At 44.0% G+C, this 24963-nt stretch overlaps 1 protein-coding gene across 2 annotated transcripts in view; it reads right to left on the bottom strand.

Annotated features, from left to right (window-relative positions):
* Nucleotides 1-238: 238 nt before the first annotated feature.
* sox1b (SRY-box transcription factor 1b) overlaps nt 239-24963 on the bottom strand; it is a 59178-nt gene continuing 34453 nt past the window's right edge. Inside the window, exons 1-2 of one of the 2 annotated variants that reach the window (XM_086126949.1) lie at nt 11490-11762; nt 239-4168 (exon numbers count right to left, since the gene is read on the bottom strand). In XM_086126949.1, the coding sequence (XP_085983075.1) occupies nt 724-1740 (1017 nt within the window). In that variant the 5' untranslated portion in view covers nt 1741-4168; nt 11490-11762 and the 3' untranslated portion in view covers nt 239-723. Of the gene's footprint in view, nt 4169-11489; nt 11763-24963 lie in introns of those variants that run through there. The other variant, XM_086126956.1, reaches the window with a different exon arrangement.

Below are 24963 nucleotides of genomic sequence, written 5' to 3'. Positions count from 1 at the left end.
ACTGACAGAAAAATCGAATCGAGAACTAATCAGATATAGCATAAATAGCAGGACATCAAAGGAGGGAGCATTGATAATACAAAGCAACCACTTTTTCTGTATTCGTGGCAGACTGAAATGCTCTTACAATTTCGTTCGGCGACAGCCCACTTCAAGCAAAAAAAATGTTGGGGTGAATGAAAAAAAAAATGAAAAGCGAATTACTCCTCCTTTTGACAATACAGTTGCAGAAAGCGTGTTCAGTTGGCATATTTATTCACCGTTAACAACATTTACAACAGCAAAATCAAATTACACCGCCAGACTCACGCGTTTACAGGATGGGTTACAAATTAAAATCAATTGATATTGCTGTCTGGAAACTTTTTCCAAAACACATTTTCCAGCGCGCCAAATTGCACACAAACGTAAAAAAAAAAAAAAAAAATTAAATAAAAAAAGTATAATGCACCAGACTTGGAGGATTATAATTGAAACTGTGTGAAAACTTGGCAACCTCTGTTACCGTGGGCTCAAATAAATCAGCGTGAGCGTTCCGCCAAGCCTGGCCAGACAAAAGAAAGAAAACATTTGGGAATGGGTAGCGGGGAGGGGGTGAAACTTTGTTCAAGGTGATTGCATTTTTATGGCTTTAAACGCCTTAATTTATACGCGAGTGGCAGTGGCCCACCACTGCTTGGAGTATTTGGTTGCGATTGAGTGCTTGCAAAACATCAAATACATTTAAATGTGCGTCAGGGGAACCGTCCCGTTGACGTGGGCGCTGCTTCCCTGGTAGTGCTGCGTGTGGAGCACGTGCAGGCGCCCCTGCACGGACGAGTCACCCGCCGCGTCCCCGGTGGGCAAGTACATGCTGATCATGTCCCGCAGGTCCCCCGAGGGGCACGGCTGGCGCGCCGTGGACACGGGAGGGCTCGCGCTCGGCTCCGATTTCACCAGGGTCCCCAGAGTTCCCCCGAGCGCCCCCGGCACGGGTGACACGCCGGCGCTGTGGTGCTGGTGATGCGTGTAGCCCGTGATGCCCCCGTAGACGGGCGGAGAGGCGCTCATGTAGCTCTGGGAGTTCGAGATGGGGCTGTAAGATAAGGCGCTCACGTCGTACCTGTGCACGGGCTGCGGGTTATGCGGGTGCTGGTGCGTGTGGTGGTGCGGGTGAGCGCCGGCGCCCGGGTGTTGCGTGTAAGCAAGCTGCGCCTCCTGCATCATGGCGTGAGCGGCCGCAGCCGCGGCGGAGTACGCGCCGTTCGGCCAACCGTTGACGTGCGCCGTGTACACGCCCGCGCTGGACCCCAGGGACCCCCCACCGGGGCTCTCCAGCCGCTGCCCGCCGCCCATCCCCGCCGCCGCGTTGCCGAGAAGCCCGCCGGCCAGCGAGTACTTGTCCTTCTTGAGCAAGGTCTTGGTCTTCCTCCGCGGCCGGTACTTGTAGTCCGGGTGCTCCTTCATGTGCATGGCCCGCAGCCGTTTGGCCTCGTCGATGAAGGGCCGCTTCTCGGCCTCGGTCATCACCTTCCACTCGGCCCCCAGCCGCTTGCTGATCTCCGAGTTGTGCATCTTGGGGTTCTCCTGGGCCATCTTGCGTCGCTGGCCACGCGACCACACCATGAAGGCGTTCATGGGTCTCTTGATTCGCTCCTGGGGGAGTTTGCCTCCGCCGCCACCGTGCCCCCCGGGGTTGGACGGGTTGGTCTGTTGCACCGCGGGGGAGTGCAGGTCCGTCTCCATCATGATGCTGTACATTCACCTTGTCTTGGCCGAATCACTCAGACACGAAGAAACATTCAGGCCGCCTCACCCTCCCTCCCTTGAGGATGCTGAGAGTCGTATAGAGCGGTAGCGGTCTCAGAGGCAAACTTGTTCCTCACTTCCCCGCGTTGCCCTTTTTTGCTGTCATTCGTCTCGGAAGAAGGCGGCCTGGGATCCCCGCGTGCGTGCGTGCGCCACTTTGCTCCGAGCTGCGCTGGCAAAAGTTGGCGCAGCTTGCCCGGGCCGCGCGCTGACAGCCGCTAAATGAGCGCGGGCGGCCAATGGAGAGGCTCCAGGGAGAACCTGATTTGCATGCGCGGGAGCGAGCTTCTGTACACGTCACAGCGGCCGTGTGCGCGCGCGTGCGTGTTTGTGGGTATCAAACATACAGTAAACCCTGAGAATTTAGATCTTGTTTAGCATGAATATCACGATTATTCGGAACCCCAAAACACGCTTCTTAAGGATTTCATTTCCTTTGCCGTGTAAATGAAAAATCAACGCCTGCATTATTCGATCCTATTTATGACGAGACAAGTGCAGAATATCGATTTCGTCTCCATAAAAACAGATGACTTTTCATGAATAGTCCGGGTTTCCCAAACATTAGAAAATAACCTTTCAGGCTACATTCTCCTAGACAATAAAGTTCGACCGATCTATGCTACAAATTGTCAGTTAGAATTATAGGGCTTCCGTTTTAAATCAATAATTAACCGCTGAAAGTGGAATGTTTGAAATTTCTCGGCGCTTTTGACAACCGACAGGCTCCGTGATCTGCTCTTCCATCCAGAGCCACAGGTGCATTTCTGCTTTCTGTTGCTAGGAGACGGTTGAGTGACGGCGCGGTGCACGTGGCTTTCAAAGCGCCCTTTTGTTTCCTTCCAGTGCTCTGCGGTGAACAAGAAAGAAAGCCATTTAACACGCACATGCACTTGCACGCACGCACACACACGCAACAATGTTCATGGGTCAATGTGACTACGTTTTCATCATACCCAAAATATAACACAAAGCAAATTCAATTATTATTATGATTATGATGATGATGATTATTATTCAGCGAACCTGAAAAATAAATCTAGATTTTAAAATGCGTCAAAGTGACCGACAACATATCAAGAAGCTTAAAAGAAATTTAATGATACATGTGAACTGTTGCAGGCCTTTTGAAGGCCCTGTGACATTGCCACGAGACATTAATCCATCCATCCATCCATTTTCCGAACCGCTTGATCCTCACTAGGGTCGCGGGGGGTGCTGGAGCCTATCCCAGCCGTCTTCGGGCAGTAGGCGGGGACACCCTGAATCAGTTGCCAGCCAATCGCAGGGCACACAGAGACGAACAACCATTCACGCCCACACTCACACCTAGGGACAATTTAGAGCGTCCAATCAGCCTGCCATGCATGTTTTTGGAATGTGGGAGGAAACCGGAGCACCCGGAGAAAACCCACGCAGGCCCGGGGAGAACATGCAAACTCCACACAGGGAGGCCGGAGCTGGAATTGAACCCGGTACCTCTGCACTGTGAAGCCGACGTGCTAACCCACGAGACATTAATTAATGTAAATTATTTTGACCAAAAAAATTGTTTGCATAAAAGTCAAGAAAACTGTTTTAGTTACATATGCCAACCACTTTTAGGAACAAGCATAACAATCAAATGCTCTTCTACTAGAGGACCTGTATATGCACTTTTTGTAAATCGTTTTGCTCAGTGGTATGCCGTGAGATTTTGTAAAATATGTGTCATGACTCACGAAAGGTTGGGAAACACTGTTCGAACATGCCGGTTGCCATTTGCGCGTGCTTCCTTTCCCTCCGTTCTCTCCCACCTGCTGGCTGCTGAGTGCCTGGGTCGGAGCTGCGCTGTTCGTCAGCTTGTCACATTTTTTTTGACTTTTTGTTTGTTTTTGTTGTTGGCATTGTGACAAAGAACTAGACAAAGGTTAACTCACTGCACGAGCTTTGAGATTCTGCCTTCCTGAAAACTGATCCTGATTTGTTGTGAATGATGACCAGTGGTATTTCTCAGCAGCAGACGTGTTTCGGTCTCATTAGAAAAAGCACATCTGCATGCGCTTAAACCAGACATGAAGCTTTCAATAAGATTGGAAATGTAAACGTTCAACACACAATGAGTCATTTTTATTCTTCTTCTTCTTAATTCTGTCAACATGTTTCTATTTCGGAAAAGACATCCGCGGTGGAAGAAGACAGTTGTCCTGAGTGTCCTGGTGTTTCATGACTTTGCTGTAGGCCACATGAAGGTAGGCAGGGGACTGCACAGATGATGTGAATTTGTGTTGTTGCATCAAAATGGTTCCTCTTGTGTGTTTTGCTCGGCCATCTGCATTCCAACATTTCCCCAAATCTTGGACGGCTGAGTTGCAAGGGTGGCGGTTGGAAAAATACCTTTCTGTAAAAACAACAACAGCAACAACACAAAGTAAATTATGGCCAAAGAACAGAAAAATGGTACAACATTTTCAAAAAGTAATCCGGGATTCTGGTTTCCATAGTTCATTGCTGCGCTGCTGTTTTTTGCAAAACATAAACTGCAACCTACTTTTTGGTTGACTGATTGCGCGTCAGTGCTACTTAATGACCTCACATACAGTATAGCATGATGCTTTTGTGGTTTGCTAAAGCAGTGCACCTCGTGTATCACATATACGTCTGACTTTTACCTGAAGTGCCCAAAACTGTCCGTTTTCTGTACTGCTTATCTTCACTAGGGTTGCGAGTGTGCTGGACGGAGCCTATCATAACTGACCATGGGCGAGAGGCAGGGTACACCCTGAACTGGTTGCCAGCCACTCGCGGGTATACCCAAAACTACAAAAGTAGGATACTTCCTAATTAATGCTGCATGACATGGCTCTGTGTAACGGAGGTGGGATAATCGGCTTTCTGAGTCCTAGAAGGGGTTAACTGATCGAACAGATGTTACGAATAATAATCCCACATACACACACTTCAAAGGAATATCTGCTGTGCATTAGAGGACACCGCCAGTTGGTTTGTGACTCACTGTCATAGCAAACTGTCAACTTGTGGAGCTCAACTGCACTGATAGAGCATACACACGCACGTACACACCGAGGTTCGCGCTCTGACCTCAATGTCCTTCATCCACTCATTTTAACATGGGAGATGCTGTAGGCTGTACAAAATAAAAGGCCCTTTTAACATCCTGAGTGTTATAATCATTTGAAAAATAAAGGAGGGTAGTGGCGGACAAGGGTCAAGGGAGATTAAATATGAAAGCAAATGATAAAGACCAATTTTTTTGTGTTTTTCAATTTCGAATAGCAGTAAGCTGCATTTCTTTACACTAGCATCTCATTTGTCATTTATGTCACAGCAGCGTACTGTATGGTGCCCCCGTGTCAAGAAACATAATGACAGTCAAAAATAGAGTGCTGTGGAATTTAAATTTCATTAAATGATCTTCTCATGATGGTTCTGAGAAGTGGCTCTCCACTGTGCCGTGGAGAGCTGTTGCTATCATTTCTTTTGGGATATTTGTACTGTGAGGTGGACGTGCTAACCCGGGGGTCGGCAACACGCGGCTCCGGAGCCGCATGCAGCTCTTTTTAAAATGTTTCAAAATGGAAAAAGATGGGGGAGTGAAATTATATTTTTTGTTTGAATAAGGTTTCTGTTGGAGGACAGACATTCGGAACATTTTCCAACGCTGTAAAAATATGTCGAATAAATATTACATTTTAACATTTCTGTCAACAAAGATTTGCGTCATAGCCTGCGACACACGTTTCTATTAGCAGAGAGGGATGCCAGGCAGGTGGCTGTTGTAAGAAGAAACTGCGTTTCATGTCCAATTCACTGAGGGAACTGGCAAAGAATGGCAATCTGAAGCACCGAGAGAAGCATCTTAAAACAGTGCACGTCAGCTACGAAAGTTAACACGCTGAAAAAATGCGTCCCGTGCCTCGTTCATCTTAGCCGCCGTTATGGCTGTTGCTCATTATGGCATGCGTGTGTAAGTGCCTGCTTTTGCCGCCGTGTGCGGTCATGGGTCAATCGCATGAGGCTGGTTGATCGAAAGTTAGAGCTTTGGTCAAAAAAGGTTGGGCCCCCCTGCTCTACAGGATGCACTGCAGGGGAAAAAAAATGTTTAATCGGGAAGGCTCATTGTGTATTTGTAGCCAACGCCATTTTGATAGTTAGCTAATATAGCTCACATAGCTACATATAGCATGTGTTTCCTTCGTTACAAGGCTTTTAATTTGTTGCAGCTCCAGACACATTTGTTTTTCGATTTTTTTTTGGTCCAATATGGCTCTTTCAACATTTTGGGTTGCCAACCCCTGTGCTAACCAGTCGCCAACGTGCCATCCTTGCGGGAATCAAACTCGCTAAAATCAGTTGCTAGAGCAGTTGGAAAAGTCACTGTAAGTCAATTTCGTTTAGTTGACTTGGTGCTGGGTTTATGAGGGAGCCTTGGAAAAATGTCCCCCCTGTAACCTGTACACAAAATGTTTAAAAACTCCCGATCCCGAGGTCAATGCAGAGCTGAAAGGCCGTCCCTTTCCAATGAGCCAAGAGGAAGACTTCTCAGTAGCAATGGGAATCTCCCCTTTCTAAGTCAACTGTGTGAAATCAACAATGTTCCGAAGCAAAAATTCAGTTTCAATAATTTTTTTAGAATGTGAACATCTGAATGAATCCGTGTTTTTCAACCTATCTTGTGCTGCGTTGTGTTAAACAAGCCACATGTACTGAGAGTTTTTAAGCATGTACACTCAAAACGTAATCATCACACCTTGTCCTCGAATTGATGTTGAATGAATCGTCAGCTCTCACTTTGCATTTGCATTAATGGCTGTTTGTCTGTCTGCCAGAGGGCGATGCTTTGGAAATACTTGGAGATTTTCTCATCCATGTACTGGATGTGAATGTTGTTAAATTCAGTCTGAAACTAAGCTGTCACGTGTGGACTTTTTGTGCATGTTGTTGACATTGCATAGTTTCAATTGTCTCGCTCGCTCTCACAAATATGGTGTTTTCGAACATTATGTGACCATATTTTTAATTTCAGAATTACCAGCGGATAAAATTGCAAAACTTGGTTTGAAAATGTACAGGCAGCCTGCGCCTCGCCGCTCCAAAGGGAGTGAGCCTCGCCTTTCATTATATCCACACTTTCCTCATCATTATCAACCACGTCTTATGTCTGTCATCTTTGACTGCCACCATCTTTATGTGGATTAATAAAAGTCATACAATGCAACATATTGTATGGGGAGCCTCAAAACGCAATCCAGGCTGGTATAGTCACTGGGAGTCCACACATCACATCAACATGTAATTCATCAATGCATATACATAACCATAGTCACATATGGGTGTTTTTTTTATTTTTATTTTTTTATTTTCACTGATCAATATCACATCGGGACACAGGTATCTGGCAAACATATCGCAGGAGGAAATTTTGACCATATCATACAGCCCTACACTCGGTGTATTTATTTGGTCAGATTCTCTCATCTCCAGGAGTTAAACATGAAACCGCTAATAAGATTATTGAAAGAAGAGAAGAGGCAGGATGAAGATGTAACCTTGATAGAATGGGGTAAGCAGCGAAGGAGGGGGGCCTGCACAGAGGGAAGGTGATGAGGATGAGGCGGGGGGCTTTTTGTTGGGTTGATGGGCGGGTGTTTTGTAACCCCAGCGAAAACAGATTAGTCGAGCGAGAAAAGGATTACCAACGATGATAGTCCCTATGAGGGACCTGAGAAAGTTGCAGACATTGCATGCACACACATACACACACGCACACGCACACACACACACAAACTAAACACAAGCAGTGCTTTAGAAGATGAACAGTAAAATTCATTTTTTATGAAGCAAAGTATCATGCACATTAATCTGCCTGTATAACTGAACCATTTAAAATATTGTCATAATTTAAACTCCTTGAACACTGGAGAAATAGCATTTGTTGCCCATCCCCGCTTCCAAAATTTAGTCTTTAACATGAAATATAATACCTTAAATCTTTTAGAAGTGTATATTTTAAACTGTATGATCTGATATAAATTATATATTTGTGTTATGTTACAGTCAGACTGATTGTGAGTTGAGCATTTCTGGTGTTGCGTTTCCCAATACCGTATATTCAATAATTGTTCTCACAGTCTGCTGGGTTCCGCGGATGAAGAGTTTGAAGCGAAAAATGGTTTGTCCGCCTACGGAACAAGTGCCATAAATACAGCCATCTTTGCAGTGTGACCTCTGTCTCTGCTGTTTGTTTGGCAACTGACTCCCGCCATTGGTGGAAACAGACGACACGTCAGCAAGTCTGGCTATGGAGTGACATGCTTTCAGAGAATTATGTATAACGTATTTTCACAACCAAAAGACACACTTAAAAGTCTTACATTTTCTCCAAAATGGACGGGCCGCCTAATAATGCGGGTGGCCTTGTGTATTCACCAAGTTACAAAATCTGTGAGTGCTGTTAAGTGACTTGGATGAGGGGTCCGCTTGACTGACTGATGTTGCAATGACATGCTACTTATGAGAAGGAAAGGCTGATGTAACAGAGGACAGCATACAGATGTTAAAGTGGGAAGGGTGGGTGTGAAAGAAGACACCCCTACTTGGTGTATATACTGAAGTATATAGTACATGCATTATGCAAAACAACATCTGGAAAATGGCACAGATGAAGAGACACGCTTATGAAGCGCGGTTTGAACTTCAAGCTAGTTACGTGGAGGACCATGGGAATCGAACAACCTCGAGAGAATTCAAAATCAACGAACCCGCGGTTTGAACTTCAAGCTAGTTACGTGGAGGACCATGGGAATCGAACAACCTCGAGAGAATTCAATATCAACGAACTTTCGTTTTATGAAATGGCACCATCGATCCAACCGGGCAAGGACGAATGTGGTGCAGCAACATTCGGCGGATTACACTACAAGGAAAAGCTGGCCATCTTCCACTCCTACGGCAGTAAAAAGTGTAATGTGCTGTGTTCATTCATCTTCCGAACCGCTTGATCCTCACTAGGGTCGCAGGGGGTGCTGGAGCCTATCCCAGCTTTTCTCCGGGCAGTAGGCGGGGGACACCCTGAATCGGTTGCCAGCCAATCGCAGGGCACACAGAGACGAACAACCATCCACGCTCACACTCATACCTAGGGACAATTTAGAGTGTTTAATCAGCCTGCCACGCATGTTTTTGGAATGTGGTAGGAAACCGGAGTACCCGGAGAAAACCCACGCAGGCCCGGGGAGAACATGCAAACTCCACACAGGGAGGCCGGAGCTGGAATCGAACCCGGTACCTCCGCACTGTGAAGCCGACGTGCTAACCACTGGACTACCGGGCCGCCATGTGCTGTGTTACATTAAAAAAATAGAAGTCCGTACATCCCCCTGTCTACCCACCACGTAACAAACTGCTTTCCAAAGGTTGCACTGCTGTGTGGGAAAGCCTGTTGGAGAATTTGCCTAATGTGACCGTGAGCGAATGAGAGGTTCTCGGATGCGACTGTGTAGCTAGCTGTGTTCGGTATTGATTATGGGAGGTAGGGGAGGCTCTTATTGGTGTTTGAGGTAAATAAAAATCCCTCTGTGTGACCTCTTCCTTTGCAAATAACCCATTTATAACGCGGAGACATGTGGCTATTGACACAAGACGGCTAATGTATGTACGTACAAATGTGTTTATATGGCTAAATTTAGCTGTTGCATCTTTTAATCAGGTGTGTTCTGTAGTCAGGAAATTATGGTAATTACTATGTCACGCTCTCCATCCCAAAGCACAAACACACACACACAGCGTGGTGAAATAAAAACAACGTAGGACAATATGATTCCCATCTGTGAGCACTGAGAGGTATATAACAAAACCAGCTTGTAATACCGAGACCAAGTGAAAAAGGAGCATGCTTGGAGAATGGGGAGCCTTGAAGTCGGCATATCTGGTGAGTATATTGACTCGTTTACAGATGTGGAACCAACCATAGCAATGAAATTCATCCATGCATCCATTTTCAACACCGCTTATCCTGATCAGGGTCACGGGGGGTCCTAGGGCCTATTCCAGCTAACTTTGGACAAAAACTCAAGTTTACCTCGTCACAGTACATTTATGTGAATGTCTTCCCACAGGCAAATATCACCCAATCGTTGGAATGGCCCTTCTCATGCATCACAAGAAGACATTACAAAGTTTTGTAAATTGTTTAGTCATTCTCAATGCAGCAGAATATTCGATAACCTTTACTTGAAACCCAATTGGAAAATTTAAGTGTTCCAGCAGATTGTTTAAAAAATAAAAAATAATAATAACAGAATACGGAGATGTTTTTAAAGAACCCTCTATTCGCAACTTTTTGTTTTTTCTTTTTACAAATCCTGATATAATAAAGTGACATGATTTTCAGAGCAGCAGATTTAAAATGGCTGACAAGCATTGTTTTGTTCATAGTTCTTTATCAGTACAACATAGTTTTCTCTTTTTTTCTGTAATTTAATACTAAGGCTTTCATTATTTCCCTTACCTTTCAAACTCAAATAGTTCTGTCTCATAACGAGACATATGGTGTCTATTATGACAACAGTTACCAGTATGGTTTTGGATAGTTCATTTTATTTATATGTAGACCGCTCTGTCTTTGTATCAACAGTGCTTGTAAAACAAACAAACAAACAGTAGTAGTTCTTTCATAGCATGAGTAATTATTTCAGGTTTTGGTGATGATGTGAGGCATGGTGTTTGTTCCATCCGTAACATTGCGTGGCAAAACACGGTCGCTGAGCTTCCTCTGTCAAATGTCACAGTGAGCGGATAACAAGGTTCGCACACACAAATAACTGATAATATACACTAATTCTTGTGTTCTTGCTGACATTTGATGTTATACCACTTAAAGGGAGGATGGGGGTCCTCCCTTCACTCCCCCTCCCTCACGCCCTCCTTCCCATCCTCCCACATGCTAAATTAGGCATTTTGCTGCTGCTGCCACTGCTGCTGAAGAGGAGGAAGAATGAGGACTTCCTGCAGAGGGCCTTTAAGTGCAGGTCTAAGGAGCCCCTACCCCCCACTTCCCTGAATTGCTCCAGAGTTCTCTCGCTCATCCTAAATGGGGTCTAGCTCTCAACCAAGCTCTCCTGCTTTCAAAGAGCGGCACCCCTCCAACTACCCTTTTCTCCATCCCATCCTTTTTTTTTTTTTTGCTCCCTCACTCACTCAGTCTCTCGTGTGCTTGGTCACACCAATAGAACATGTCACTGGACTGCTTATTTGATAATAAATGCAATTACTGGCTTGATCAACGCAGGATGGACACGAGGAGGAACATCAAATCCAGGCACAAGTCGTGTTTAGGCAAATCAGTGAAGAAGCAATCAGCCAGTTGTACAAAACATATGAACTCCCGTTAACGGAGCGACTTCAACTACAAAAACACAGCAGGCTATTCTGACACATGAAACGTCCTAGCAGCCGTACAACATTTTCTTTTCAGCCAATGTTGAAATGTCCTTTTGCGAGAGCCTTCTTTGCAGAAGCAGTGGCAGCGCCAACAGTGCACCAAAATTTAAATACAGCTGTTTATTACGGAATAGGTTTCAGCCATATCTGACAAACACACACACACACACACGCGCACACACACACACACACACACACACACACACACACACACACACACACACACGTGAAGCCTCTGTATGTTAGGGGTAGCAACGTACCTTACTTCTCAACAGGCCTCCACTATACTGTTATCACCTGCTGGAGCTTTGGAGAAGGAAAAAAAAAGAAGAAAAGGACTAAGCGTGAAGTCCACCAAATTGCAATCTGTTGCTTCACATCTGTCGTTTAACTTGTGCTCCGCTGCAATAAGAGGGGTCGTGCCGTGTTATTTGCATCAGCATCTTTCAATTCTTCCCTCTCCCGTTGCTTGAAAGAGATCTTCCTGAGCCTGAATGTCTCTGGCGAATGTCAGCGAAACTCTCAGCCCTCTTCCGACCCCATACTCGCTTTTATTTAATTTGTCTGTATAATGGCTGTGAATGAAACCCGGGCTTTGGGGAGGGGCAGGCCGCTCAGCCAAAGGGAAACAATAAATTTTGATTGGCTTCCCTCTTTTTGAAAATGACTTTCAAAGTGTGATTTCCTATTGTCGAGGCAGAATAATGCAGAACAATGCAGCTGGGGGCAGGGGGTTTAGTCTTATACACGCAAGCTGATATTGAAGGGGGGTTTTGGGCAGCGCTGGCTGCTGTGCACTGGATCACCCTGCAAGGCCTCGACCGGGCCTGGGGTTAGTGTCATAATGGGAGGCCTTTAGCTACCATTGTGGCGGCTGTGTCAACAAAGAGGCCGCTGGGAGTTGCCTGGCATGGCGGGGTGGAGAAAAGGACTTTTATGCCTTCCCTATTCAGACAGAACGAGGCGTGGAAGAAGTGCGACGTGATCACAACAGTTTGTAGCATCGCCCCTCTGTTTTGTACATGTGGTGGCGAGTTTGTGAATCTTTCAGCAGTTTGTGCAGAATAATCGTCACTTTAATATGAGTATTAATTTTTCAATGTTGCATACACTAAATCCCGAACACACCATCACAATGGTCACGAGTCTCCTCATACAGTAAAGAAATTAGGCGTTTGCTCAAAGTGAAAGATAAAAGGAACCATCTTCCAGCGATGTTTGAAACTTGTCATCTTAGCAAGATCTACCTTGCAGCAGGTGCAGTACACACCACTTGCTGAATTGAAATATACTTTAAAATATGAGTGGAAATAGTCACAACTTTGTTTTTTCAGGAAAAAACTGTTTTGTTTTGGTTTTTACCGTAGCATTTCTTTTTTGCATTTCTTATTTACTTAAATAAGAATTCTACAATGTATTATGACTATTTCATCCATCCATCTATTCTCTGAATCACTTATCCATATGAGGCTCACAGTTGTGCTGGAGCCCATCCCAAGTGTCTCGAACGAAATAAAGCCAAAACTTCACTGTTAGGATCTGGATGTAGTCCAGATAGGATAGGCGTCAATCCCAGAAACGTCACGAAGTTTTAACGAAACAGGTTTATTCACAAGAAAGCACAGGCCCGACAAAGCATGACTTAAGTCGCTGGTACAGAGAGCCAGGATATCACGTAATGAACAAAAAGCACTTGCAAATGGTAATGATGACTAAATAATGTACATCGCTAGTCATAAAAAGACAAGGAAACCCAATTACTAGAAGCAAAAATAGTCACTATGAATAAATAACTTAACACTACGTACATAAGGAATAAAATGTGGCATGAACGAGAGCGGAAAGAACAAGGTCATGAACGTCTCGAGAATTAGCACTTGGTACGAGAGTTGTGAGCAAGGCGGATAATCCGACAGCTAGTAGTTGGCATGGATGTCCTTACATAGTCCATTAACTCATGACAGGTACGCCGCTGGAGGGAACACCCACCACTCCAGCAGGAACTGTAAATAAAACCATGACAGTCATCGGTCAATTGCCTTTTTTTTTTTGTCTGGGTTGGTTTAAAATTGCAAACAGTTGCCAATACATTCACCAAACATTCCCAAACCGTTAGAATGTTTTGTTTAAACAGTTTTTCTTGTCACCATCACATTTTGAACATGTTTGAACAAAATCCCTCTGCAACAAGTACAACTGTTTCAGACCATTCAAATTGTTGGCCTGATGGAAAAAACATTTGCTATGTGCGGACACTCTTACAAACCTTTGGCGCTCGGTAAGATAGGTGAGAATCATTGGATGCATGTAGATATACTGACTGTCATTCCTTTCATCCATCCCACTCCAGCTGCGAGGGCACATTTTTGCTATGGAATCTGTTCCCCTCTGGCAAACACATTCACACAAATGTACTGTGATGAGGCAACCCTGAGAAAGCTGAAGAAATAGTGGCATCGACACATGCACATGACACCCACACATGGATGTAAATACACACGCTCAGGGCACCGACACCGAAACAAATAGGCCCGGCAAATAGCCTGGTGGCGGCACTGGCCTCGGGTCTCTTGTCACCACCAGTGTGCAACGCCTTACAATTGGCTTATGATCCATCCAGAGTTTACCCCACCTTTCGCTAAAAGTCACCAGGAATAGGCACAAACTCTTCCGCAGCCTTAATGAGGACAAGTGCTACACAAAATGGATGGATGGATTAGTTTTGTAACCAACTGTGAGTGAATAGCAGAAGAGGGGAAAAACTGGCAGGCAGGTGGGACGCCACTGGATGGTGTTTGTTTACGAGTTGCGCTGTGTCAGCATTTTTGCTGTTGCTATTGGGAGAGACAGCACCCGCGAGAGAAGCACCAGTCAGCATGGAAAGCAAAGGAAGGCAGAAAAAGCCCAACGGGTGTCTGCAAAAAACACACAGGAAATGTCTGTGTGTGTTACTGTTGTCATGCACTTTAGGAATGCCACTGCAAATGGTTGTTCATATAGATAGATAGATAGATAGATAGATAGATAGATAGATAGATAGATAGATAGATAGATAGATAGATAGATTACGTTTGATTTTATTTCGATGGTCTGTGCTTTTCATTGATTTTGCTTTTTTCAATCTAACAATTTCACTGATTTTATCATTAATATTAGCACATTTCCTGTTAAAAAAATGCACGGGAAGAACAGCTGCAAGAGTCACGTGAGTCATTGCTCCCTTCATGCTTCAGGCTAGCATATACTTATACTCATGACATTGCCAATAAAATGCATTTTCTGATGTTCAGCAGTCTGGTTAATACATTGAATGTGACATTTAGTATTTCTTATTGGCCAGAAAAATGACTCCAAGTGCACCGTCTGGTGTGTACGGCACCACAGCCAGCATATAAGTGTGTGTGTGTGTGGGGGGGGGGGTACTTTGTGTATGTATATAAGCAGCGTTGCTTCTCGTTTGCACCCATCTCCTCACACTGATCATTAAAGACTCTTGTTATCTTGTGTGGCCTACACATGTACACAATTCACCTGCGTGCACACACACACACACACACACACACACACACACACACACACACACACACACACACACACACAGCTAATGACAATCCCCCTCCCAGCCTGACCTCGTGACCCTCATCAGAGCCACAAAGAGACAGATAGCGGTGGCAGGACAATAAGATGGAGAGGTTGCTCCGGGTGACGAGATAAAAGCGGTGACATGGCGACAATGGCGTGATCACGAGTGCGGCATGGAGTGCAGAAGAGACAGTGGGAAGAATGCAGTGCCAGCTCCAAATTCAACTTAATTCAAGAAGTAAGCGCAGGCAGCTGCAGTAAAAGGTCTAAACCTTCCATGGGATACTGTGTGTTTGTCATGCATGTTTGTACTTTTCCCTGCGCTGCAGGAAAACTCTAGAGCAGGGGTGTCAAACTCATTTTAGTTGCGAGCCAATATGGAGTTACATCTTCCTATGCAGGGCCGTTATGACAGTGAAAGCACAAAATTATTCGTTGTACACAACAAATTTAATTGACTACTAGTTTTCAAATTAGTCAATTATAATAGTTTGTTCGATTATTGTTCAAGTGAGTGTAAACAGGGTAACAAAATGAGTGCTAAATCTCAACGTTATTTGTTAGACATTACAATTTGACATTTCGGTACAGATTATAGCAAATTCACACACATCATTTACTTTCGCGGGCCACATAAAATGACCTGGCGGGCCGGATCTGGCCCCCGGGCCTTGAGTTTGACACCTGTGCTCTAGAGAGTAGTGAGAGTTAGCGGCTCGGCGTTAAAATGTTACTTGAAAGTCTGCATGTGCATTGAATCAAGTTTTTATGATGGAGACAGATTGGAATTGGACTGGATCATAAATACATTTACCGGTATATTCATTAATTTTCATGGTGAAAAATCCATCCATCGATTTTTCAATGTTTGCTGGAGGCTACCGCAGCCGTCTTCGGGCAGTAGGCGGGGGACACCCTGAATCGGTTGCCAGTCAATTGCAGGGCACACAGAGAAGAACAACCATTCACGCTCACACCCACGGGGACAACTTAGAGTGTTCAAGCAGCCCGCCATGCATGTTTTTGGAAAGAAACCGGAGTACCCGGAGAAAACCCATGCAGGCCCGGGGAAAACATGCAAACTCCACACAGGGAGGCCGGAGCTGGAATTGAACCTCTGCACTGTGAGGTCCTGCGATTGGCTGGCAACCAGTTTAGGGTGTCCCCCGCCTACTGCCCGAAGACGGCTGGGATAGGCTCCAGCACCCACCGCTACCCTTGTGAGGATAAGCGGATCGCAAAATGAATGAATGAATAAATTCACTGTGAGGTCGACACGCTAACGACTGGACCGCCCCGAAGAAATTATTCCTGTCCAGTCAGCTGCAAAAAAATGAAGAAGGCCAGTATGCCCTTTGCACATGACGTGACCAGGATTTGGAGGATTGCTGTGGCCACAACGCAGGGCAATAACCACTACAGTATAAAATCCCGACCTATGGTGAAAAATGTGTTATGAAATTTCAACAATTGTGATTTCATGCCGTCATCTGGTACATACATACATGGATTTGGTTTGCTTTGGTGTTAGTTTCCCAGTGGCAAAAGCAAAGCTTTCTTCAAGTAATGAGACCAAACAAAGTGCGTGACTCATAGATGTTATGGTTCTGTTTTATTTTGTCTCCAGCAGGGGGCAGTGGAGGGCTCATCCTCCCGTTCCGCACCTGTCTCTTATCATGCCATTATTGATCACCTGTTTTAAGAGAGTGTCTAGCCGTCAACAGTTTTGGAAATATTCGCCTTGCTCCCGTCTCATGTGCAAGTGCTGATTTTCTCGTCTCCCATCGCTCTTGATTTGTGGACTTTTCTCTGTCATATATCTGGTTTGTTGTTCTTGTGATCTCATGTTAATTTTTGGTATTGCTGTCCTTGGTGTGTTTACGTTTTACCTGTGGATTGGCTTTGTCTTGTCATTTTAGGACATGTGAATTTGCGTTATTATTTTCTCTTGCCTTTTGCATGATCTTTTCGTTAATCGTGTGATTTTACCCTGGGTTGCTCCCAACGATTTGTGTTGTACTATGTCAGTGTGGCGACCATTTTTGTCATCATAAATTGCTTTTTTGTATCCGATCCATTCCTGGTCTGCATTTTTGGGATCTGCTTCTGTTCTGAGTTGGTCCGAAACCATAACAATACAAATATTATTGTCCACATATTTTGAACATTCTCTCAAAGTAATCTGTTTGACTTTGGTGAGACTCAGATGCTCAAAATGTCATCGTCCAGCTTTACTTTTTCTTTCTGTGTGTGTCAAGGCGTACAACGTTCTTGTCATACCCATTTTGCACCCGAGCTTGAACCACAGCTGACACACAAAACAGCCTTTAAAATCTCGCTAGCCGCAACTTGCGCTGTCGTCTCTACCTTCACCATCTCATCTCACCCAAGGTCCCGAGGAATAATGGCCTGTCGCACATTATCAGTGCTGCGCAGACATACGAGGCCATTCACTGAGACCTAAAAAATTTATTAAGGTCACCCATCCAATCGCATTCTGTGCTTTCACATTTGCTATTCTTTGGCCGGTTTAAGGATATCTCGACATATTGAATTTGAAACTAAAACAGCATTTTCCAAATGATTATTTGAATCTCCAAATATCGAATGTGGTCAGGCAAAATGGCCCATTGACTTAAAGAGGTTCATTATGTAAAAATAAGAATGTTTGTATGGAAATGATTGAGATTGAACAGTACACCATATCTTCAGTTATCAGTCTATTTCTGAAAATCTTTCTCTGAACGAGCCGTTCTGCACTTCCATTCCACTGTGAAAAAAAAACGGTGGGACAAATCCAAAAGGTCCTTTTTTTGAGAATTCCTCAACTTTTCCAGTCTTCTCTTGCCCCTGTCCCAGCATTTTGGGAATGACTTGCAGGCATCAAATTCAAGATTAAACAATATTTGCAAACAAAACACCGGCATTCATCAGTTTGACGTCTCATTATACACGTTGGCCCCTCTTTTCTTGCCCAGTGCAGTCTAACCGTGCGGATGGGGGAATTTACTTTCTTCTGGAATTTTCCTAGACGATGGACTGGCCGAAATGGGCATCAGGCGGCCTTTACGCCATTGGGTGCTATTGTGTGATTGAATGTTGAATGTCCCAGCCAATTGTAGCAGCTCCCCCCATTTGCAGGGCATGACATGTGCCAGCCATTACGTTCCATTTTTTTATTTGAATGCATTCACCAATGAGCGGGTACTAGAGAGGAGAAAGTCTATACAATAGTCGAGACAATTTAATTCTTGCAACATTGAATCGACGGAAGTATTGTGTCTGTCTTCTCTGTGTTTCTCTTTGCTCGGCTCCTCAGCGTGTCACGAAGTTGGCACTTTGATGGCTGGGGCTCTCGTCGCTGGCCGACTTCACACGTTGCAGAGTTAAGACGACAAGCTATAAAATCTATTCGTTCAAATATGTCATCGGAATTTTCATAAATCTGTCATTTTTCAATGTGAACCATATTTAATTTCATTTACCCGCAGACAGGTAGTTCCTCAGATGCCCATATTTCTTCTTGTATTGGCATGACATATTCCATCCATCCATTTTCCGGCTTATCCTCACAAGGGTCGCGGGTAGTGCTGGACCTATCCCAGCCATTTTCGGGCAATAGGCAGGGGACACCCTGATCCGGTTGCCAGCCAATCGCGTGGTACACAGTGATGAACAACCATCCACGCTCACGCTCACACTCACACCCCGGGATAATTTTAAGTGTTCAATCAGCCTGCCATGCATGTTTTGGAATACGGGAGGAAACCGGAGCAGAGGGAGAAACCCACACACTGACGGGAGAACATGCAAACTCCACACAGGCAGGACGGAGTTGGAATTAACCCGGTACATCTGCACTGTAAATTTGACGTGCTAACCACTGGATCACCGGGCCGCCGCATGACATATTATGTATATAAAATGCATATTGTAAAATGATTATTATGCACTTATTTTGTTGTTGGTTAATATGCACCTTATTAAATATGTCGCCTTCACAAAAATGTGCCCTTTAGGATTGCCAAACCTTGAACTTCTAAGACAACAGTGCTAATCATCATGTTGCCCTGCACTGACAGATGGGCCCATCAGCTTCTAGGTGGCGATTCAAATCATACTCGTGAGTGATCAATATACTGGCCTTTGAAGACATTGGTTCACAGAGGTCTTTAAAGCCCCTTGCTGTCAATGGGCCTCATGTAACACGCATCTGTCATTGCCAGGTTGACACTAACGCACACACACATGCACGCGTGCGAACACACACATACACACACAGGACGACACAGAGGGATTGATGCTTATCAGTAACAATAGGAAATTAAAGGAATGGTCCAGTGCTAATATGCAGATATGCAAATTGATGAAAGCTGTCTCACATGCAAAAACGCACTCGCACACACACACACACTCACACTCACACTCACACTCACACACACACACACACACACACGCGCACACACACGCGCACACACACACACACACACACACACAAACATCTTCCACTAATAATGACCAACTCGGCAGAAACAACATGGATGTTGAGACAGGTCACGAACTAGTTTATCCTCCTAGGTGGAGTGGTATGCATACAGCTTACCGTCTACTGGGACAGTGTAAGGATACATAGCGGCTCTATTCTGGTGGTTGATGAAAACAGGAGGAGCAAAAGTTCCATCGACAGTCAATCAAGTCTCATCATTGAACTCACCAATAACATGGTGGCAGCACTAATGGATTGCTTGTGTAACGTGAATGTCTGCTCTTTACACGGGCTGAGGAAAGCATTTGTCTCAGGATACGTCATCTGTTGCCGAATGTAGTGAGAAACACAAAGCTAAGTGCTAACGGAGGCAATCTACGTTAACCGAGGTGCGGTTGATCAAGTGATATTCTCTGAACCCAAAGGAATCGCATAAGCAATGATGAACTGGTCCGAGGCGGATCTGAGTGATGCTAGAACATGACAGCGTGAAATGTGTCTCTATTTGGACGAGAAGGGAATAATTTATAACGTTTAACGACCTAGGAAAGTATGTAGACGATGAGGGGTTCAGAAACTGAATGCTGGCGGCCTCAGTGATGAGGACAAGAAGTCAAGTCAGCTTTTATTGTCAAATATGCTCTATGTGTAACATACAGCACAGATGAAATTACTTTCCTCTCTCAACCACAGTGGAAACATGTAGTGTATTGAACACACACAGCTAAAATTTACGTTAAAATTCCATAAGACATGAATATATAAATATGTTAAATAAAAATAAACAAACAAATAGCAACAACAGACAACCAAGGGTACTTGTGATTATTGTATATTCGTAGTTACTTGTTTTAAGTGCAATAATCCACACAAGAAGAACCCACACAAGATGTGGACTTTGTCTTGAAGACCAGATTTCAGATAAATGTGAACTTTGAGATTCATTGACTCCACTTGATGCAATTCAGACAAAAATTGGATGACAGCATTGATGATTTTGTGAATAGAACTAGAATTTTGGCGCTGTCATGTCAATTCACTGAGACATAGTCAAATGAACGCCTCACTGAACTCTTAAATGCCAGTACCCCACAGATTGCACTGAAAGACTACCTGTATGGAATACCCCAAGGCTACCCCTTGGGAGAAGTATTGAAAGAAAGACAGAAATAGGATGATAAGCATTAATGTCCGAATGCTCATGACAACTCCACGAAGAGAGCAAAGTGAAATCAATATTTCAGTATGGTTAAGTCCTAATAACATGTCGTTCCGAAGTCATGCGAATAATCCTCCTGTTCATGTCCATGGTGAGTCTATTTTGTTGTTGTTTTTAATCCTTGCAAATATGAAGCGAGGGTGTTGTCTTCTTTCACATTTTTCAAAACAAAAAACTGGCTTGCAAGCCAGAGGGAGACATTCTACACAGAATAAATTGACACAAAATTAAAACTCGGGAGTGTCGGGGCGCTCTATTATTTTTGTATTTCATGTCTCTTAGGACATGACATTGGTTGAGGGAGGAGACTAAATTCAACAAAGTTTCTTTCCCTTGTTGTTATGATCATAAAATGACTCTGGAAGAACATATTTTTGTAAAGAATAGGAAAAACATGCAGTCTAAGGGTACCATTGTGCCGTGGTACCACCCGATGACAGCTGTGTGACAATGTGCAGAGTGATGCAGGAATCAACATTTTCTGGAAGCAATGTCAAAATACTTAATTTTCACTGTTTGTGAGCTTGAGCCTTTTCACCTGTGAAGTGCCTGTAGTGGACAACTGCACATGTGCAAGTCAATAGCCCAGTCCAAACTGTTTACTCCTCATTAGCAGTTCCACGATTCTGTGTTATTGTTATTTCCTTTCTTTATACATTTTTACGAATTATTGACCAATCTAAACAACTGAAAATGACTTATTCTTTCTGACTTCCGGGTTGAGTGAACGCTGGCGCGTTTGGCTGCCGCTGCTCAACCAGTATTGTTTTGTGTTTTTTGTTATTGTAAAGTGTCCTTGGGTGTCTTGAAAGGCGCTTATAAATAAAATGTATTATTATTATTATTATTATCAGCTGGGAGTGCACAGTTAACCACACCTTGGAATTGTCTAAATCAGAAAACTCAGAAAATGAGCACACCATACAGAGGAATCACATATGTCAAATCATCCGTGACATCTGCAAGGCTTGTGGTGGGAGAGGACATTGGGCACATTGCTGTTCGAAGAACAAACAACAACAAAAGCAAGAGGTTGGTTGACAAAAGAAGAAGTCATACCCAACCCCAAACACATAAAAACCAAGCATATAAGAAACAAACCAGACCTCACCCTCGCTCACTTGTCGAAGTATGTGCATATTATGGAGCAGCTCCTGGGGAAACGCAAATTGTCTGCTGTGTGGGACCATTTTGATCTCCTTTTGGAGAATAAGGTATTTATTTCTGTTTGTTTGTTTCTGTTGCGGTCAGGTTGTTTTGTTGGATAAAAACTAAACGTATTTGTTACACACACTATCATGTGCACCGATGAATAGTATGGTACATCAATGCTGTATAAAAATGTCCACCTGACTTTGGATCAATGGCTCAAAAGTCAGGTGAGGTAAGGCTCAAACAATGTTTCTCCATATTATTACTCTTAACTATTTCATGGGCGGTGCATGCAGCAACCGACTTTAAGGTGTCGCAAAACGGGTATGGCAGCAACATGGAGAGAGGTGGGGTTTAGCATGATATTGACCCTTTAAATCAGGGGTGCCAAACATACGGTCGCAGGCCGGAACCGGCCCCCAATGAGGTTCGATCAGGCCCGCGGGATAATTTAAAAGTGAGAGAATACATAAAAGACACGGAATTAATATTTTTAATAAGCTGCAATTCATGGATCATCCGCTAGAGGAACACTGTTTTGAGCAGAGAAGAAGGTAACAGCAGTCTCAGTCTGTCACTGAGACAGACCCAACACAGCAGTCAAGCCGGCTACCTAATTGCTAGCGAAATAGCATTAGCATCAAAACCATATTCCAAGGGTGACTTTGTGAAACGATGCTTGATAAAGGCGGCTGAACTTGTATGTCCCAATAACCGACAAGCTTTTGCCAATATTAGCCTGACGAGGAATACCAGAGAGCACTTCGGACCTATCAGCAAATTTTAGACAGCCAAATGAAACAGAGAGTCAAGTCATTTTGTCAAATGTTTTGTGAAAGGTATGTTGATTAAATTTCAACATTTTCCTAATGTTCTTGTGCCTCTTTATAACCAAAACAAAGGAAAGACGTGATATTTTGGTTATTTACATTTTAACGGTCTGGCCCACTTGACATCGACCGAGGCCGTATGTGGCCCACAATGTGAAATGAGTTTGACACCCGTGCTTTAAATGAAACCGTACCCATGTTTTTGGATACGCTATCGTGTTCCACAAAGTTGCTGCAATTAGATATGACATGGTTGTTTATATTCGGAAGTTAGGAATTCTGTGGAATTGGGATTTGTATGTGGCAAACTGCTTTATTATTAGAGATTCAATAATTTGGTATGTATTCCACAATTTTATGTTTCAAGCCAAACAGGGGGGATGTTGTGATATGGAACAAACTTGTTTACTACCCTAAGTGAAGCGAAATCTAGGCTATCCTAGGCCAGTTTCAGTATACACAGAAGCTTGAAACAGGAGTAGTCAAAGTAACGTCAAAATTCAACCAAGTCTCATCATTGAACACACAAATAACACAACACTGTACGTCTACAGTAATATCACAATGCAGTAATGATGTGTTTAGGGCGGAAAACATTCACAGCAACTCTCATCTAACGTGGGTTTTGATGTGATGTTTTCCAAAAGCTGTTTCTTTACCGTGGCTTCTATGTGAAGCTCAACGCAAACAAGGAATAGCTCTTGCTCCTTCATGCGCACCGTTTCTCTTGAAAACAAGGTGCTCGTGGCATGCAGGTTGACAGCCAAAAGGAAAAGCATCAGAGTCCCGGAATGAAGTCAATTTTTGGATTCTTAAAATGAAATCTTTCAAGCCAAAGGGTTGACCATTCGTCAGAAAAGTGTGTCTGCACAGTATTATTACAGGTATAATTCAAACCCCTTTTATTCAGAGAGCTTGCCTTTAAAATCCGATGTTCGATGCTCTTTTGACTGACGAATGTGAGTTATTGCAGGTATTACATGAAATTGCCGTATTAGCTGAAGGGGGATTACGGTGCTTTCGGATCAATACTTCCTTTCGAGCTGTTTTGTTGCCTTAACGGAGGAGCGATTAGGCCTTTGTCTGTCAGTCAAGAAGCAAGTGCAAATACGCACACGCGTACACACACAACTGAACTGTCTCCGCAAAAGCGTACTAGCAAGTCCACGTCAAAAGCACCTACTGTCAGAGCGCACTGATAATAATACGCGAAGGTGTTCACTGGCATGCATTGACACACATGCTTGGCGGGCTGTGTTTGTTTCTTAAGCACCAGTATCAAATCTTTTCGCCACTGCTCACAGCTAAGTTAATGTTGCTTTGAGTGTGTCACAGAAAAGCGCTAGATAAATCGGAGGCATTGTTATTGTTCTTCATTTTATTATCATAATTATTATTTTTCTACTTAATCCTTTCATAACTTTGTTGCTGTGAATTGGGAATTTCTCTATTGCGAGACTAATAAAGGATTTCTTATCTTATCTTATCTTATTATTAATATTGGCGGCACGGTAGTTAGCATGTCCACCTCACAGCACAGAGGTACAGGGTCGATTCCAGGCTCTGGCTTTCTTTTGCATCTTCTCCCCGTGCTCGCGTGGGTTTTCTCCGCATACTCCCCTTTCCTCCCACATTCCAAAAGCATGCTTGGCAGGTTCATGGAACACAAAATTATCCCTCGGTGTGAATGGTTGTTTGTGTGCGCTGCGATTGGCTGGCAACCACTTCAGAGTGTGCCCCGTCTCCTGCCCGAAGATGGCTAGGATAGGCTCTCAAGGAAGTTCCCTACCCCTGGGCTAGGATAATGGATGGATGGATTATTATTTTGCTTGCTCAAGCTGTGGGTTGTTGACATAGACATAGACATGGCCATTAACCTTAAAGAAAACATATGAAGCTCTTTTTTCACAATTTAAAACAGTTCCTCGGTGTCTTTGACAATGTCTGGTTAAAAAAAATTAAATAAAAAACTATACAAAATAACAACCGGTAAGTATAACCTGGGATTGGGGGGTGAGAACTGATTACAGTATTTCTATTGCTGTTCATTGCACTGGGAAACATTACCCAATTTATGACTGTTTCAAGTTACAAGCGGACTCATGAAACCAATTAAATCCAGAATTTGAGGTTCCGCTAGATGTACTTATAGATTATTGGAGAGTTCTGGAGACAGAGACTTCCTCCAGAGCAAGAGATATTCATTCCTGCGGGTCGGTTGTGCAAAGCTAGAACTAATTTTGTCACGATGCGAGGTGGTGTGTTGGACCCCAAAAAGCAGGCAGGAGGGAGGAGCAGGGTGCACTTGAAAGATTGTATTAAAACACAGAGAAAACTAAATCCTAAACAAACAAAGTCCAAAGTATCAAACAAAAAACATGACTGAAGCTAAAACGTAACAGTAACCGAAACATGACTGAAACAAACCTGACACAAGCAAACACACAAACAAACAATGACCCGAC

Source organism: Hippocampus guttulatus, chromosome 1 (genome assembly GCF_054856545.1).
Source record: "Hippocampus guttulatus isolate MCC_2025c chromosome 1, RoL_Hgut_1.0, whole genome shotgun sequence".
Classification (NCBI taxonomy): Eukaryota; Metazoa; Chordata; class Actinopteri; order Syngnathiformes; family Syngnathidae; genus Hippocampus; species Hippocampus guttulatus.
This window is presented reverse-complemented; position numbering and strand designations above follow the sequence as displayed.